This window comes from Canis aureus, chromosome 5 (genome assembly GCF_053574225.1).
Source record: "Canis aureus isolate CA01 chromosome 5, VMU_Caureus_v.1.0, whole genome shotgun sequence".
NCBI classification, from domain to species: Eukaryota; Metazoa; Chordata; class Mammalia; order Carnivora; family Canidae; genus Canis; species Canis aureus.
Genome location: NC_135615.1, coordinates 63837889 through 63856332, shown reverse-complemented (window position 1 = coordinate 63856332; position 18444 = coordinate 63837889). Strand labels below are relative to the sequence as shown.

The 18444-nt window shown below is 38.9% G+C and overlaps 1 protein-coding gene across 8 annotated transcripts in view; it reads right to left on the bottom strand.

Moving 5' to 3' along the window:
- The window catches only part of TOX3 (TOX high mobility group box family member 3), a 105844-nt gene that overhangs the window by 6358 nt on the left and 81042 nt on the right, over positions 1-18444 (bottom strand). For all 8 annotated transcript variants that reach the window (XM_077898447.1, XM_077898448.1, XM_077898445.1 and 5 more), the window contains exons 4-5: positions 6187-6456; positions 1631-1858 (exon numbers count right to left, since the gene is read on the bottom strand). In XM_077898447.1, the coding sequence (XP_077754573.1) occupies positions 1631-1858; positions 6187-6456 (498 nt within the window). The remainder of the gene's footprint in view (positions 1-1630; positions 1859-6186; positions 6457-18444) is intronic.

Sequence of the window (18444 nt, the reverse complement as noted above, 5' to 3'; positions counted from 1 at the left end):
AATATGAACACACACACACACACACTCACACACAGAAATATTAAAACCCTGCTATCCCCACTGGGAGCACAATTTTGATGTTTACGATTATAAATGAAAAAAGATTTCCGGTTGTAGCACAAATGCCTTGAGAGAAACAGCTGAGGGCCTCATGCTCAGGCAGCAGATAAGGTTGCAAGAAGAGTCAAATTGGCTACAAATGGTTCAAATTACAGAAAATCACGAGTTTCTCCATCAGTGTCTTCTTTCCCTTATCCATATTTCTCACTGGCACTGAATCAGAGGATTAAAAAACCAACAACAGGTACGGTGTGTTAAAACACAAGAGAAAAAGATGAAAACACCTTGGTTTTCTTTTGAAGAAAAAAAAAAAGCCAGAAATAGTTAAAAGATAAGAAATTTCCATTAGTGAGGTCAATGAGTTACATAAACAAATCCCAATTTGTTAAACGTGATGTGCGCTTCCTTTTCTTAATGGTGTCTGATGGCTGTGTGTTAGACCAAAGCGCAACCATCTTTCTCTCCAGAGTTAAAAGATGTAGCAGTTTGCCAGTCCCTGAGGATTACATTTCTGGGGCAGAAAATCACTGTGCCACATAAAACAATAAGCTCACAGCAAATGGGCAAGTTCTATAGCTGCATCATCCCAAGCTAGTAGGAATGAGGTCATGATTTGTAAAGAAAAATCAAGAGTTTTCTTCCACGTTTCATTCCTGAGATGGTTATTCTATTTTATTACTAAGATAGGTAATATATGTCCTGACTGAGGACATATAACGTCCACTCCTACAAATGGTCATTGGGAGTTTCATGCAAGGAGCAAGGAACCCCTTCTTCCTCTTCATTTGTGCGGAGGACCCCAAGGGGAGGCCCAGGAGTCAAGGCCCCTAAGGAAGTTATCTCCCACCAGCTTGGCTAGTCTCCCCATACCTCTCATATGGTCGAGCTTTCAAATGAATTTGGAATAAAATTTCAAATGCCCAGTCACAATAATGAGACTCGTGGGGGGGCGGGGGGGGGGGAGGGTTGGTCTTCAAAGTTTGGAAACCCACCAGGACAGCACAAGGGTCCAGACAGATGATCAAAGAAAAGGCAAGGGGTGGGGGATGGACCTAATCCCTTTGTAGTGCCCTTTCTGAATAAAGAGGGCAAATTCCTCATTATTTAAAATGAAAAGATGATCTTCAAAAGTTCATGTGTGCAGGATGCTGCCCAAATTTCCCCATTTCTCCTCTGAATGGGTTCTGAACACATACTCTTAAGATGGGGGGCAGAGAAATCTATATAGCTGGGAGGGGCTTGGATTTATACAACTGTGTTTCTAAATTCCATAGCTTAGAAAGGTCCTGATGAGAAATAGTCAGATTAAGTGAAAGTTCACTCAGAAAAAGTATGAGGGGAGCCTGGGTGGCTCAGTCGGTGAAGCATCTACTTTCGGCTCAGGGCACAATCCTAGAGTCCTGGGATGGAGCCCTGAGCCTGCTTCTCTCAACCCCTCTGCCCACCTTACCCCCCTCACATTCTCTCTCAAATAAATAAAATCTTTTTTAAAAAAAGAAAAAAAAAGGTGTATGAAATACTCTGGAAACCTTTTCATATACAGACGTGTGCTGGATCTTCTTCACCTCACCTGCTTTTGCTCTTCCCCAAGGCTATCCCACATAGATGCGACGATTTTTGAGACCTCTCCAAAGGTTGCATTGGGGTTTTGCCCTTTAATTGCAGCCTGTGTGTCCCTGAAAAACAGGGCATATGCAGACACTGGCTTCTGGGGCTCGTTGGGGTCTTTCTTTTTCTTTTTCTTTGGAGTCTTGGGCTTCTTGCCAGAATCTGGAGCAGCTCTTTTCTCTCCAATGGCCTGCAAAGCAGGAAGAAAATTCACTGCCTAGAATGTACATCTGCAGAGAAGGTGGCAAGACCTACCCAGGTCCGCCACTGTTCTTTTAAGGTTTTAGTCAGCAGATTCATCAACAGACCAATCCCTGGCAAAAGCAGGGGAGGGGTGAGTTTTCTTTGAGTTAACTGGACAGCAGAGATTAGCATTTAGAGCATTGATTAATGAGACCCAGAAGTATCTTCAATATCTTCACAACATATGCTCTAAATAGCAATTATGAGTAATGAGAAACAGAACACTCTGTACCAGGCAATGAAGTGTGTGCATATGTGTATATATATATATGCATTAATGTGTACATATACAATATTTTATATTTTCAGAAGTTTTAGAAGTAAATCTAAGTAATCTGGGATATGAGCATATTCAGATATTTTAAATGAGGAACCTTGCCATAGTCACATGCCATATATATATACATGATCAGTTTGAATCAATTTTTCGAAGCTTCATTTTTTTTTTTTATTTTACCAGAATGCTACCTTGCTCATGGGTCTCCAGAATGGAGACTCCAATGGAAATTAGCTACAATCCTTAAGTCTGTACAATAAAAGAAAGGTCATCTTTATTTCTTTAAGTAATGATAACTTTCAAAAGAACAGGATAACAAGAAATATAAAAAATGCAAAACTCCTTTAGCTGGAGATAAAGAAGAAACTAATATTCTTCATTAAAATTAAAAACCTGGGGATCCCTGGGTGGCTCAGCGGTTTAGCGCCTGCCTTTGGCCCAGGGCGTAATCCTGGAGTCCCGGGATCGAGTCCCGCGTCGGGCTCCCGGCATGGAGCCTGCTTCTCCCTCTGCCTGTGTCTCTACCTCTCTCTCTCGATGTCTATCATGAATTAATAAATAAAATCTTAAAAAAATAAATAAAATTAAAAACCTGTACAAGAGCAATCACTGATACTTAAAATCACCAAAACTAAAAAGAAGACTGCTAAGAAAATAGTCATATGGAAAGTAACTCTGTTCAGAAGCACACTGCCGTAGGGACAGTAAATACCTCACATATATTTACCTTAACTCTCTGAGCTCAAAGCCACAGGAATGACACGGGTATAGCTCCCCACATTTATCTACCACTGAGCTCCAGATTCACCTGCTACTCCCATCATCTAATTTCCATGATCATATAATATACTTATTAGAGAAGTAGGAAAAAAGATGGATCAGCCTTGTGGTATCCCTGTTGATTACAATATGACTGTACTGAAGTTAACTTCCATCGAGAGTGCTGAAATGTTTGACAAAATCGGTTTTAAAAGCCAGCCCATGAGGAAGATCAACAGAGAGACTCCAGTTACTAACAGATAGGTTTTTAATGGCCTTGAGTCTCGAATCCTAAATTCAAACTTTCCAAGAGCATCATTACTTTCTGAATGAGAGTCATTTGGAACATAATCCAATTACTAAAATTCTTAGAAAACTGAGAAGTAACTGGTCTCTGAGAGCTCTGGACCCTCAGAGTGTTGGGGAACCCTGAGAGTCCACCTCTCGGTGGGCTGATCACACGCTCCACCTGAGTGATAACATATGTAATTCATACAAGTAGTTCTCACACTTCACAGGGTGGTGAGCCACATCTCAGCTCTTCTCCAAAATGCCATCTTTCATTAGCTCACACGAAGAATTCAGTAACTTTCAATGGACTTTTTTCCCTAAATTCTCAGCATAAGCAAGACTTGTTTAATTCTACCTAAAGAATCTGAACTTGTAAGGGACTCAGATGCTTTTCAATTAGAGCTTCAATGGGGGCCACCGTTTCCTTCAGTGAAAAAAGACTGCTTTAGCCCCACGAAAAAAAATCCAGAGACACAAGATTTTTCTAATTGAGTCAAACAACTAATATTGTTTTCCTGGAAGACAAGCTGGCACTGTTTTCACCAACAATGCCCTGACCGATGGCAAGGTGAAAGTCATTTCCAGGGCAGCCTTTTCAAAAGAAGAAGAGCTCGGTCTCACGCTCTCTGCAAACAGCATTCCAGGGGTGACAACCTTTGATAGTTCCCTTGGACAACCATGACTTTCCCTAATCATCATTACCTTTTAAGAATAAACCCGAAATGAAGAATCTCCCAGTTTAAACAAAAGCTCAGAATTAATTTTCTAAAGAAACCTGTATGTAACTGACCGAAGAGAGTCGGGAAAGGTGGAGAAAGAGTTTTCTCCCAAAGAGACACCATCAACGATCATTTTAATCTTTCTTTCTCAGCTCAGTTGCTTCAAAGATAACAAACTGGATTCTTTGCCTTTACACAAAACCTAGACCTCTGCTTAAAATGGAGGAAGCAAGGAGTCCCAGATGTTTCTCCTTGGCCAGGACAATTTCAGCGTGGGACAAAAGGGAGTAGAAGATGAGTGGGAATGGTGAGTGAAATGGAAGGAATCCATTTGAATTGTGTTATGGCCGGTTGTAACTCAGCTGGGCCTTATTCATTCACATCTCGAGTTTCTTTATAATTATTGTTTCTCACTTCACCTTAACAGAAATCCCTGTGAGTGTGAGCAGTAACTGTTAGTGCATTTACCCAATCTGTGTCCAGTAGGATGCTAACACATCAATGAAGTGCTAGCATTTCCAGTGAGGTGCTAACATGTCCAGTGGGGTACTAAGATGCCTGGTGGCGTGCTAACCATGTTGGGACAGATCATACCCTCCATCTTCAAATCCCTGCAGTATATTCTAACCTCCCTTCCCCTCCTCCTCCTCACTCTCAGCCTTCTCTACTTCCTCTTCTTCCATTTGCTACCTAAAAATAAATGATGCTCAGGGCTCTGGCCCTGACTTGCTCCTTACACACTCTGAGAAATGCTGATTTCTTCCATGTCTTCACATCTCTGTGCTGATGATCCTCAGATCTGCAGTACCACCTCCACTGAACTGAGTTCTAGACTCAAATGTGGGTGCTTTGAATTCAACCCATACTATGCCAAACTCTCATCTTCTTCATGGGAGAAAAAGTTAACACTCCTCTTTCTGCACTGATTCTCTCATGTACTTAATGTCCATGCTGGCTCTCATACTAAAATCTCACTTATCCTTCATTCCTTCAAATCCCAGTAGATTACCACAACTGCATGGTTCTCCCTCTTACAAGTCTCAACTAATCTGGTACTTCCTGTCCATTCACTCCTGTGCTAAAAGGAAACACTTCATAACAAGTGTTGATCCGTTTCCTGTCCTCCTGTTCCTCCCTTTGTAATGCATTCCCTCTAGAGCCAAAGCCATCTTTCTAAAGCATTAAGTTGCTTATGCTACTCCTCTATCCAAATAATTAATCAGTTCTCAACTACCTGCAGGAGAAAGGCTGCCACATTTCAGCTACTGCTTTCTTCAATTCCTATTTCTTTCCTCCTCATATCAAACTGTTCATGATACTCATAAATTGACATGTACTTCCATTGCTCCCTCGACCAGAATGCTGGCCTCTCTCTTCTGCCTCACAAACTTTTATGTATCCTCTTAGACCTAATTCAAATATCACCTTCTCAATAAAGTCTTCCTCAAATCACTTCCCCAAGCAGAATCGATTACAATCGTAGCACACCAGATACATCAATTATACCTCTAATCACATCTGGAGCTAGTATTAAACATTGCTTTTCATCCCCAGTGCAGAAACCCACAGCTAGTAATTCTCTTTAAATCTTTATATCCCCAGAACCAGGTAAAAGGCCCAGCACAGAGTAGGTGTACAAAATATTACAAGTAAGGAATGCATAATTGTATGCCAAGGATAAGTAACTTTAATGAAACAGAATACCTTTCTAAGCATTCAGAAAAGTCCTCCCAGCAACTAAATTTTTACAAACCATGTATGTCATCTCCGCGACAAAAGCAGAGATGTGGAATGATGAGAACTTACTAAGTGATACACATCATAGAAGGTGCAAGGCTGTCAATATGACAGTGACTCGGCCAACTAACTGGATGAAACTTATCCACACGAACATTAACTTAGAAGCAGAGCACTTCAGAATTCCTGGGGGATCTAGTGTAAACTCTCCCTTCACAGAACAGGAAAATCATGCCTACAAGAGTTAAGTGACATGTTCAAAGCCTTGCAACCAGTAGAAGAAGCCAGATCTCCCAATGTCCAGTGGAATATACCTTTCAACAGAAAATGAGTAAGTAAAAGAGTGAAGAAAAAAATTAAACCATCATGAATTTAAATGATAGCCAAATCCACAAAGAGAAAGAAGATAATACCATGAGTGAAATTCAAAGACACAGCATGGGGTGATTCCAAATTCTCCAGTAGGTGATATAACTAAGGCAGTCAACTTACTCTGTTGGATTCATCAGCATCCTCTTCATTGATGGAGCTGGAAGGGGATGGGGTTGCCGATTTGCTTGCTGGTGGTGAAGGAGACGTGTGTGGCATACTGGCACCTCCCAAATTCAACCCCAACTGGGCACTGAGCTGAGACTGGTTGATGGTGGTGAGCTGAGTGGGAGGCATGATTCCAGAGCGAGCAGCATCAGTCATATGGACGATGGACCTCATGATCAAGGAGTGATCCTGACGATACTGGGGCACTTGTGTGTGGCTCTGGTCCTAAAAAGGCAACAGACAACAAGGGTGGGGTGAGAAACTCTTAGTTTTCCCAAATATCAACAAGCTGAAAATGTTAGCATTAGTTCCTTAGATAGGTCTCCAGGATGATGGTCCTATTCATGAACTATAAGGACTTGTGCCCCAAAACTGAAAGTCAAAAACACAAAACCCAAATTATCCAGCCTAGCTATTTTGCTCTGGAACTGTCCGCAGATGACTTAAAAATAATAATAATAATAAAAGACTATTGGCAAAGAAAGAAAACTTCCAACTCTTCTTGCTTATTGAGGAAACGGACCAGGAAGAAACGGCTGAAGCAGAGGTTCAGTCCTTTCTGGCTCACCAGTGGGTCCTCATCCTTCTTACACACACATTCTGGTTCCATTCCCCTTTACCCAGCTCTGTGAGGGAAGGCGAATCCGTTCTTTATTTTATCCTTCCAGAAGTGCATCTGACCATGTACAGAGGATGGGCTTAGGGAGGCACAGAGCCAACATCTGTTTGCTTCAGGGCACCCTTTTTCTAAGACCCTCTGCGGTTAACCAGAGGGTCATTCCAATTCTGAATTACATTGTCAGTAGCATCTGGAAGTCATTCAATGTCTTTAGGATTGGATATCACTTTCTTCTTCTTAAACCTGCTTTGTTTTCTTTCGTTCAACCCACCATGATTTAATGGATTAATGGATTTTTAAAAATATGTATAAGGAGGAGGTAGTGATCATCAGAATGGGCTTCTCTGAAAGTTACTATAGTCCCTTTCAAAAGTGGCCTTCTGTTTTTGGCAGTCATATAAAGACTTTAGAGTTGTTGCCTTTCTTGTTTTAATTCCAAAGAATCAAAAAATGAAGACACGCTTTTAAACAACTTACTTTAAGACTTGTCATTTAGTGTGAGTCTGTGATTTTTACTGAAACCAAATTCTCTTGACTCACAGCGACCCAGAATCTAATTTTATACACAAGCCTAAAAATTTTTAAGTGTTCTTCTTTTTGAGTCTTTCTGATAAGATATATTTTTGCTCTTTAAAGAAACAAATGAGTTGTAAATATCTAAAATGGAGCATTTGGTTTCTTAATATTAAATATATAAATGCCGCTAAATAAGAAGCCCTAGCTATCAATAGGAAACTAGTTGAATAAATTATGACCTACTGTCCTACAAAGTATTATGTAGCATTTTAAAATAATGAATTAGATTTATGTGTATTGACTTAGAACAGAGTTTCCAATCTTGGCTCTATTGACATTTTGAACCAGATAATTCTCTGTTGTAGGGCTGTCCTTTGCATTGTAGGAGGTTTACAGCAACCCTGGCCTCTACCAGATGCCAACAGCAACTTCCCACACCCCAGCAGTCATGACAATCAAAAATACCTTTCACGCATTGTTCCTTGAGGGACAAAAATTTTCCACCTGAGAACTAGTAACCTAGTGTGATAGCCAAGATACCATAATTGAAAAAACAAATTGTAAAGTAATTACAGAGCATAGCCCCCTCTTTTAATTTTTAAAAGATTTTATTTATTTATTCATGAGAAATAGAGAGAGAGGGAGAGACACAGGCAGGGGGAGAAGAAGGCTCCATGCAGGGAGCCCGATGCAGGACTCGATCCCAGGTCTCCAGGGTCAGGCCCTGGGTCTAAGGCAGACGCTAAACCGCTGAGCCACCGGGCTGCCCTAACCCCCTCTTTTTTAAAAAAAGGAGTATCTAAACTTTTAACAGTGGTTACATTATAAGGGGTAGAACTGGAAGGGCAAAGAGGAGAGCATCTTAAATGTTTCCATTTATAAAAACACAAAATGAATAAAAAACACACTTTAGTCAGGAAAAGCTAAGAAGACCAATGAGTAGTTAAAATCATGTATCTAATTGCTAGGGTTTCATCTTAAATATATAAACATCCAATTTCTTAATAATTTGAGTTATTAAATTGCTGTGGCATCCCTGAGGAAATGTGTCACATGTACCAGAACACTCCCACTCTTTCTTGTCTCGCTGACAATAACCATATCCTCTTCCAATGTTCCTAAAATATCACATTCTATTGGCAGGTGTCCCTCTGCAAACTTGTATCACAGAAGTGGGTTTTATGTTATCAGTTTGTTCTATTTTTTTTTTTTTTGATTAGCATTCTACCACTCATTTAGCCTTTTCTCCTCAAAAATTTGAGCTGTCTACTCTTCCATGTTCTTTTTAAGTTCCACCATTGTTTGCTTACATCACTTCCACCCTCCAACTGCTGGAAATTAAGCTATCTTCTTCTTTTTATTTTTTCTAAGTTGTGTTATTATTTTTTAAGTGGGCTCCATTCCCAACGTGGAGCTTGAACTCACGACCCTGAATTGAAGAGTCATGTGCTCTACTGACTGAGCCAGCCAGGTGCCCCTTAAGCTATCTTTTTTTTTTTTTTGTAAGATTTTATTTATTTATTCATGAGAGACAGAGAGAGAGAGAGAGAGAGAGAGAGAGAGGCAGAGGGAGAAGCAGACTCCATGCAGGGAGCCTGATGTGGGACTTGATCCCGGGTCTCCAGGATCACGCCCTGGGCTGAAGGCAGGTGCTACACCACCGAGCCACCTGGGCTGCCCCCCTTAAGCTATCTTTTTTTTTAATATATTTTTTTAATTTTTTATTTATTTATGATAGTCACACAGAGAGAGAGAGAGAGAGAGGCAGAGACATAGGCAGAGGGAGAAGCAGGCCCCATGCACCTGGAGCCCAACGTGGGATTCGATCCTGGGTCTCCAGGATCGCGCCCTGGGCCAAAGGCAGGCGCCAAACAGCTGCGCCACCCAGGGATCCCAGCTATCTTATTTTTAATTCTACACTCCATCTATGTTCTTCAGAATACATTTTAAAAGTCCTTTCAGACTTATTTAAATCTGGATGTTTTAAGTATTTAGAAGGAAACTCCAAAGTCCATTTGAATTAAGTATTTTAATTCTGACTGTAAAAGAATAAATTGACTGGCATGACCATGAAATAGGATGATCTGATTTACACAACTTTCTCATTAACACAGAAGTTGCTTTGCTCCAATACCTATGAAAATCAGCACATACAGATAGTTGTTTGACTTATCCCATCTACAGCATTCCAGATGGAGCTCATGGTCAAACAAAAGGCCAAGAAGTAAGTTTTCTTGGCTTCATCAGCTCTGTAAATTCTACCTGCAATGCCACAGAGCTAGTTTGATGGGAAAACTATGCTCTAGGGAGCCATGGCCCAACAGTGAAGGCAAATGTTGACAGAGAGAGATGAATAGGGCCCCGGGCTCTCTACCACCATCACCCCCGCCCCCCTTCAGTGAAAGCACTCTGTATTCATTTACTTTATAAATCAAGAGTGCTCATAACACTTCACTTAAAAAAGAGAGAGAACTAATGGGGATTTTCTGAAGTGGGGACAGAGTGAAGACCATTCCTGAAGCATACTGGTGGTGGGGCCTAGGCCATCTCCAAACTTCGAGCCATCCACACATAGCCTTCACATCTGCAATCAAGCTGGCCCCATCTTTCTTATCTCCTATAGGACAATAGACCAAAGATCTCACAAGTATTTTCAAGTAACTCCTGAACCACATAATTGATGCATCAAAATGTGTTAGCATTTGCCATGGTCTCCAGCTAGCCCATAAAAACTTCCTATGTGTGAGGATTACAGTAGAAGATTAATGGTAAAAGGGACTCTTTACAAATTCAAGTTCCTTTAGGGCTGCCAATTATTAACAACTCACTTTGGTGAAGTTGGTGATTCTTAACAGCTCTAATCATTTTCCATACAAAAGGTAACCTTTGAAAGACACTTACTTTGATCTTAGGACTCCCACTTAAAGAAAGATGTTAACTCAGTTTAAAAGTATTTACTGAGCACCTGCTATGTGCCAAGCCAGAGAAAGGAATATACCAATGCTCAAATCCTTAAAAACTAGAAAACTAGCACATGATTCTTTCGACATTACCCAAATTAAACCTAATTTAGAATGGACTAATAAATTTACTCTGACAAAGCGTAGGCAAGAATAATTCATATATACTCCTCAAAAATAGCTTGCAATTTCTCCCAGTAGTCACGACACCATAAGGAAATATAGAGTCATAGATAAAGCCCTAGGAAATTTAATGCATTTTTGAAAATCATTACCTCTCACTTATTAAAATTCAGTCTTAAAAGAGTTACCAATGATCAAAGCAACTAGTGGGTTATAACAGATTGCCATGATTATATCCAACATAAGAGCTGAACACTGGTAGCTTTCACAATTATATTTTATACCTAGAGTTTACTTGTATCATTTCCTAAACTGTTCATCCTTTGGGAAAAACTCATGGTCCCTTTTTGGCCTCATTCTGTCCTCTGATGTTATTAGGTAAGAGTTTCCCAACCTCAGCAGGATTGACACTGTGGTCTGGATAATTCTCTGTTGAGAGAGGAGTATCTTGTGCATTGTTGACTGCTTAGCAGCATCTCTAGCTTCTGCCACACTAGATGCCAGGAACCTCCCCTCCCCAACCTGGTTGTGACAAGCAAAATGTCTCTAGACATTGGCGAATGTCCACTGGGGGTGGAGGGTAAAATCCCCCTCATTTGAGAATGACCTTATTAGACAAATATAATGGAAAACATCTTAGGAAGATGGATTGTGGAGGATGCGGAGGAGCCAACAAGAAAAGGAAGGGAAGGAAATCGTGTTCCAGGCAGAGGAAACAGCATGTGCAAAGTCTGAGGTGGAAGAGAGCTTGGCATGCCTGAGAAATGGAAAGGATGTCGGTATAGATGAGAGGATAAATGAAATGGAGTGGATGGGAGAAGTGGGAATGAGCTGAATTGTGCAAGGTGGGGTAATCAGGGAAAGCTTCCTGAGGAGGTAACCCACTAGAGCTGAGGTATAAAAGGAGACTAAAAGCTATTAAGTTAGAAAAGAGGGAAGAGCATCCAAGGCAGAGAATATGTGCAAAGGCCTGGCACACGAGTAAATAAAGGAAAGGGCAGTGTTACCAGGCCAGGAAAAGCAAGTCTGGTTAGGAAGCTGGAGATGCAAGGAATGGCCATAAAATGACAAGTCTTGTATTCTATCCTAGGAAGTCTGCATTCTATTCACAGTGTAGAAGGATGTCACAGTAGCTATAAAGGCTGGGTACCTATCTAGTGGGGTTATTTATTCCAATAGATCTTAACTGATCACACCTCAAGGGCAACTCATCTAAATCAATGGCAGGACAATTGGATTATAATATAAACGATATAAATATAAATCCGTACCCTAACACTAACCTACGTTTTGAAGAGTACCCAAGTCTTTCTAAATGGGCAGGCCATGGACTTCACAAAATAACAGGATGCGCACTGCCTTGTCTTTGCCTATCAGTACAATTCAACAAAGCCTTAATGGTTTGTGTAGGTCTTGCTGTGAAGAGTGCTCACCTGAGGCCAGCTTCTCTCTCCACCTAATAAAAGAGCCCCTTTGTCTTTGTTTTAAAAAAGGAAACCATGGAATGGATATTTCTGATAGCAGTCCTTCATTTTCTTCAATTGCCTGAAATCCAGTCTATCACTGAACATTAAGCATTTGAGTAAACTATTAAAATCTGAATAATTTTATGCTAAAAAGGAAACTTTGGATCACTAGCACAAATTAAAAACAGGGGACACCTGGATCAACAGAATGCCAAATAAAGACCAAGAAAAGGAAACAACACTGTTGTAGTCTGTCTAAATATGGGGCCTGCCTAAGGCTCTGAGCCAGACCTCTGCTTTCTCTTATTTAAAAAGGATAAAAGAGGTGTGAAAGACTTATTAGCCCCAAACTGAGACTTTCTCCTGGACTTAATCAAGATTGAAAGAAATTGGCAAGGTGAAAAATGTCCCCACTGTGTAAATCACAATGGGGTACCACCTCGGCCATGCTTCATATAAAGATATGTGGGGATTCCGGGAGGGGGTGTCTGGTGGGAAATGGGCAGTTTGCTCTCACTTTCTTAGGCAACAAATTTCAACCTCCTCTACATATTATAATCTGTTTTCACTCATTCTATCAGGCCTGGAGCAAGAGACCGGTCTTCTATGACATCTTCTCAGTACATGACTAGGACTGCCCTCCCTCCCACCCGTGGCACTTATTATAATATCTTTGTGCTGCATGCTTAGTAGTACATAATGGCATTGTTGAGTACTGGGTCTTGGTTTCTTTTGCAAATGTGAGAGAGAGGCTTTCCAATTGACATCTTATTTGAGATATGGCACATTATTATCGTATTTTACTTCTTTTTTCTTATGACAGTGGTACTTACTTCCATCTGGGCTGATTTTACCATAAAGGATTTTTAAACATCTAATATGCACCTTCCGTGCACGTTTATAAATGATTATTCTCCATAACGATCCAATGGTAGGTTTTCATAATAGAGGATAGCATCTAATTAAGAAGCAAATAATCCAAATATATTAGCGAGTGTGACTAAACACATTTGCACTGGGGTGTTTTTAATCAACATTTCTTGAGAAATTGAGCAATTAAACAATTATCAGTAATAAAAACTGCTTTGTATTAATAAAGATCAGAGAACTACAAGTATGAAATTCAGGTCGGTAATTTTATGCTCAATTATTTAATCTACGTCCTATAGCAACGTTAAAATTTTGTCTCCAAGTGAACAATAATCAACTGTCATGCACAGCTAGGGTATTCCTAACCGCACTAAACCCTGAAACAAACAGTTAGGACAAATGCATACCAATGATAATTATAGACCTACATACCACAAACTTTAACTTCATCAAAATATCTGCACTGAAATAGATAATTTTTACTTAATAGCTACTCTCAGGGTTATAATCAAACATACCTACACATGACTGTTTTGTGAAAAACAGTCTTCCCAAAAGTTAATTAATAGTTTCTTAGCAAAATAAAATTTCCAAGAGTTTACCATAAAACACTTAATGGTATTTCCCTCATAAGACCCTGTAACTCCTTCGTTTTACCAAGGAGTCAGCTCCATGCTTATTTTATTCAAGCCTCAATGAAAAGTGAAAAGACGAATTCCATTTTTTACAGCTGTTTATACTTCAAACCCCTTCTTCCTCATTTTTAGTTAGTAGTCAAGGTATGTTCTTAACGGCAAATACACATTCTTTCATTTATTCGTATGTTCAACAAATAAAATATTTATTGAGAGCCTAGTATATTCCATCCCAGGTGCTGTTCTAGGCGTGAGCCTGACAGCATCCCCTGAGACAGGCCAGAGGAGGGGACAGGTTGTGTAAGAGCAAAGAAGGCCATTTCAAAGAGCAACAGGTGACATGAATAAAAGGAAATGGGGCAAGAGCACAGATGTAATGCTCACCCCTCTAAAAAAAATGAGCCTCAAGCCAGTTTCATTTGACAATCCGAAGGACGTAATATGGTATCTCTACTGTCCCTGACACCCTAGGAAGTGCTAATGGTATCACCAGATAGTAGGTAACTACAGATGATCTATGTCAAAAACAAGATACGGGGAAATCATAACTTTCTAACTCCACTTTTCCTTGAATGTTATAAATCAAGCAAGTGATCACATGTCACACTTCACACAAAGCTCATTGGGTTTAACAGAAGTCTAAAACATGCTCCCCTTTTAATAGATGACCCTAACACCAACTCAGCCTTAAACACAGCACTCATATGTTCAGGATGAATAGGTATTTACAGATCGAGAAGAAAGAATACTTATTTAAGCTACACATGGTACAAGGAAAGCTCTTTGCTCTACAAGAAAAGGCAGCTCATAAAAATGTCTGCGGCCTGTGTGTTTTGGGTATGCAATTGTCCAGGTGTAGTAACTGCTAAATTAAAAGTGACAGTGGACAATAAACATCTCTAAAGCAGTCATCAGCCTCCGAGTTTTTGTATGACATGGAAGAGACACTGGTATTCATGAAAGCAACTTTGTAAACAGTATATATAAACACTCTCTACCTGTTAAGAACAACGTACGACACGTTATTGGTCTCAGCAAATATTTGGTAAAGGTTCATACCATTTCAATTTTATGATTTGGACTTGAAACATATGGGTCCCGTTCCACCCAAAGTGGGTGTTTTGCTTATGTAACTTGTGTCTTTTCTACTGTTAACTCAGAATAAAAATATTTTTTTTTTTTACCATACTGTGACCAAAAATAAATCTAACTGAAGTAATCATTCAATTTGTATGAGACTGTTGGTACCTCCAATGGCTATGTGGCAATTGTCCTGTGGAATGTAGCTCTGCAGACTCTATTGACAATGGCAATGAACATGTTCATAACAATAATAAGGGCTTGTTTTAATAGAACGTTCCACGCATTAAACACATTAATGATCCATGAAATAACTGTTTTATCTGTAACACATTAAGCAACATTGCTAAAACAATGTATTAATTGAAAGTCTGCTATTTCTCTAAATGTAAGATTTTTTTTAAGTATAAAAATGGCATGAAAGTTGTTTTGTGAAAACGAAAATAATTCAACTTTGAAAACAAAGCCATAACAAATGACTGTGAGAAAAACTTTGAAAATAAGCCCGGTAGTTTTCGATGTATTATTCTGCTATATTCCCATTTCTCTGGTTAAAAGTGATATCTGTCCAGAGTGTGACTTAAGAGTCTTATGAATATTTTAAAAGCTTTTAATTTTCTTCTCTGCATGCATGTCTTCTATAGGACTTTTATCTCTCCTTTTCTTTCTCTTTAACTGGTACAGAAACTTCCACACTCAAATATGCCTCCCTTACTTCCTGCCTTTTCAATTTCCTAACACCATGTTTGATATTACCAGAGCAACCAGAGTAGCATTCATTTTCTATAAATATGTGGTATCACAATTAAATCCAAAGCAATATCAAACAGAAAAATGTCAGTCCTCTAAACATGAAATATAATGTATGAAGAAAAAGTATGTGAATTATCAGTGTGTTTTATAAATTCTCTTTTGGGGGGCATACAAAATATCAGACTAGAGACAATTATTTTACTGTCTGTTTCTTGGATATCAAAGAGAATTTTGAAATTCATCAAAGCTAACCTTCTGTTATGTACAACAGGCTAAGCTGAAAAGAATGTTAACAAGTTCAATTTTCATTCAATCAGCACTACTGCTCTCTGAAATGTTTCATTGCAGGAAAGAAATAAAAATAATCTATATGGTAATTATGAGGATGAATCCCCCAGTAACTTTCAGCTACATGAAAGGTCAGTTCTATTCAAGATATTTTATCAGTCCCCTGCACATACTCCTGTCCTGTCATTTTAAATCTGAACAGCATTTTATTTTCCCATTTACAGCTACCTGCAGAATTAAGTACTTAAGCCAAATAAGAAAAAAAAAAAAAAAAAGAAATGTTGAACGCTGGCAAAGGCTATAATAGCACAGAGATAAATCGTTCAGCTGCTCTCTCAAGCCTCTAGGGCTGCAGATTTTTCTTCTCCTGGTGCACTGTGGGTATTCAAAACTTGTTCAACATGATTTCATTTCATTTCAGGCACTGCCTCAGAAAACTAAATTACAGAATCAATCATACAGAAGGTCAGAGTGAGACTTCATTACAAGTATTGCATGCTTGCATGAATATCTTTCATTTATGACTGACCCAATATGTCACAATAGCTGTCTAGTAAAAATAATCCACTTTCTGAAATTGATGTACTACTGATGTCAATGCTACTCAGCAGGCTGGGCAGATTATAGAGAGGTGTTAAAACACACACACACACACGCACACGCGCACACACACCCCAAACCCTTTGGAGCGCATGTAGTAGATTTTTAGAATCGCAATCATTTGGAGATTAAACTAATTTCCAGATGAGCATCTGAACTGACAATAATGATTAGAGGTAAAGATTTTTTAACCCAAATATACTGCTGGTTTGGACTGGCCAGTCGCATCTTGTTTTAAAATATACACATCCAGCACACACAAATCAAGGTTGTTCTTTGAAGTCACAAATGCCTCGACATTCAATTTTTCAACAATTTGCTTTTGACTACGAGGGCATTATTTGCATATTTTGAGATGTGAATGCTAATCATCGGACTCTTTTTAACCTGTCCTTTTTGTTCCTGCTCTCTGTTTTTAAATATAGTGGCATAAATTTAAGGAAGTTAAACACGGTTGTGCTTGTTGCCAACAAAAATGCAGCTAATCGGTAATGTGACAAAATTGTCAGTCTTTCCAAAGGAAAACCAATGAAGCTCTGAAGAAAAGCTGGTTCAATACAACATAAACAAGCTGGCTTTTCTCCTTCTAGGATAGTCTTAATTCACCACAGCAATCCTTAACAGACAGCCATATTCATTTGGATAATAAAACTTCTTACTTGCATAAGGTCTGAAATGTCCAATGCACACTGGGAAGCTGAATGCATGATGTATAAAGTATTATTTATTATTTTTCTGGTGACTTTCCTGAGGGAAATCTCCGAGGAGCTGCTGTGGAGTATTATGATGTAGCCAGCCAACTCGGTACCCGGAGGGAGATATAGAAGAACCTTGACATAGCCTATTTTTAACCATGCCTCTGGCGATTCTGAATTCAAGTTTATAGGTGAACATGTCAGGTAGTACATAGAACAAAGCCAACGACACATTGTATTCATCATAATTCTGTCCAAGTACATTTTATTTTTTCTAACATTTGTGATTTAAAATCCCATGACATTTCTTCAAGGTGAAATTCTACTAGGATTTTCAACAAGATTAGTTTGTTTCAAGCCAAAATAAATATCACTCAGGTTCAGCAAAACTTCAGAAAGGCACCCAATAAATGTGATGAGGTCCACGTAAATACCATGACAACAGCCTGCACTTAGCTAAAGCACTTATACTTTTAAAAATCAATGAAATAATTCAACTGCTTTAGTGATTAGCAATACATTACAAAAGAAGCATTAAAAATTGAGTCCTCTCTCCCAAGGCCAGTCCGTGAAAGCATTGTTAAGTGTATGTGAATATCATAATTATTTTATGATTCCATCTTTAGTTCTTTCCAATATAGTAAATTCAATTGACCATGAAATGAAATTTCATAGTCAAAATGCCTCCTTTACACTTTTTTATAGCAGCAATAACAGTTTTATAGCTTTAAGGCAAGGTAATTCATCAGATGTTTAATTTAAAGGCAGATTCTTATATTATTAATAAATATTTACCAATTTAATAAAATACACATTTTAGCATGCATTATATGGTCTTTTAACTATTTCTGCAACTTCAATGAGCTCGCTGAGCATCTATGAATAATGGTGAACCCTGATAAACTCCCCTGGTGACTAAATATCCTTTTTATTTTTATGCTTTTCTAGGCACAACGCTGCAAGCCTGACTTGGAGAAACAGAGGACAGAACCCTTCATTCCAGTGTCAAAGGGACAAAAATGTAAGAAAGTCCACAGGAAACAATTATTTGTGATGGTGAGGAACATTTATGAATACTTAATGACCATTTCCCGACTGTTCACTGCATTCTTTTCTGACAAAAAAAAAAAAAGTAAAAATAAAATCCCTGATGTTCAGCTCCAACACAAAAGATCACAAGCAAAGAAAATTATGTTGCCACAATCCTATTTGGGAAAGTAATCTTATATTTCAGAGAGCACGCTGAATCTTTGCACCGCTAATCCACTACATATTTTGCAATCATCTGTTGTTATCTGGGGAATTAACAATGAAACCAATAAACATCACTGGCATGGTCCTAATGTGCAGAGAAATATGTAAACAAGCAATAGGATTTGTTTTTTGTTATACCAACACATCTGTTTCATTTTATCAGGGTTAAAAAAAAAAGCCCTATAAACTATTAATCTTGTTTTAAGATGTCTGCTTATACCTCACCTAGATAGACACAAATGTATTATATACTATGATGGGGGAAAAAAAAACAATCCCAGCAGAAGACTTTAAAATACTTAAGCAGATTTACTCTGGTGATTGCTGACTATAATTGCACACTAAGAAAAATAG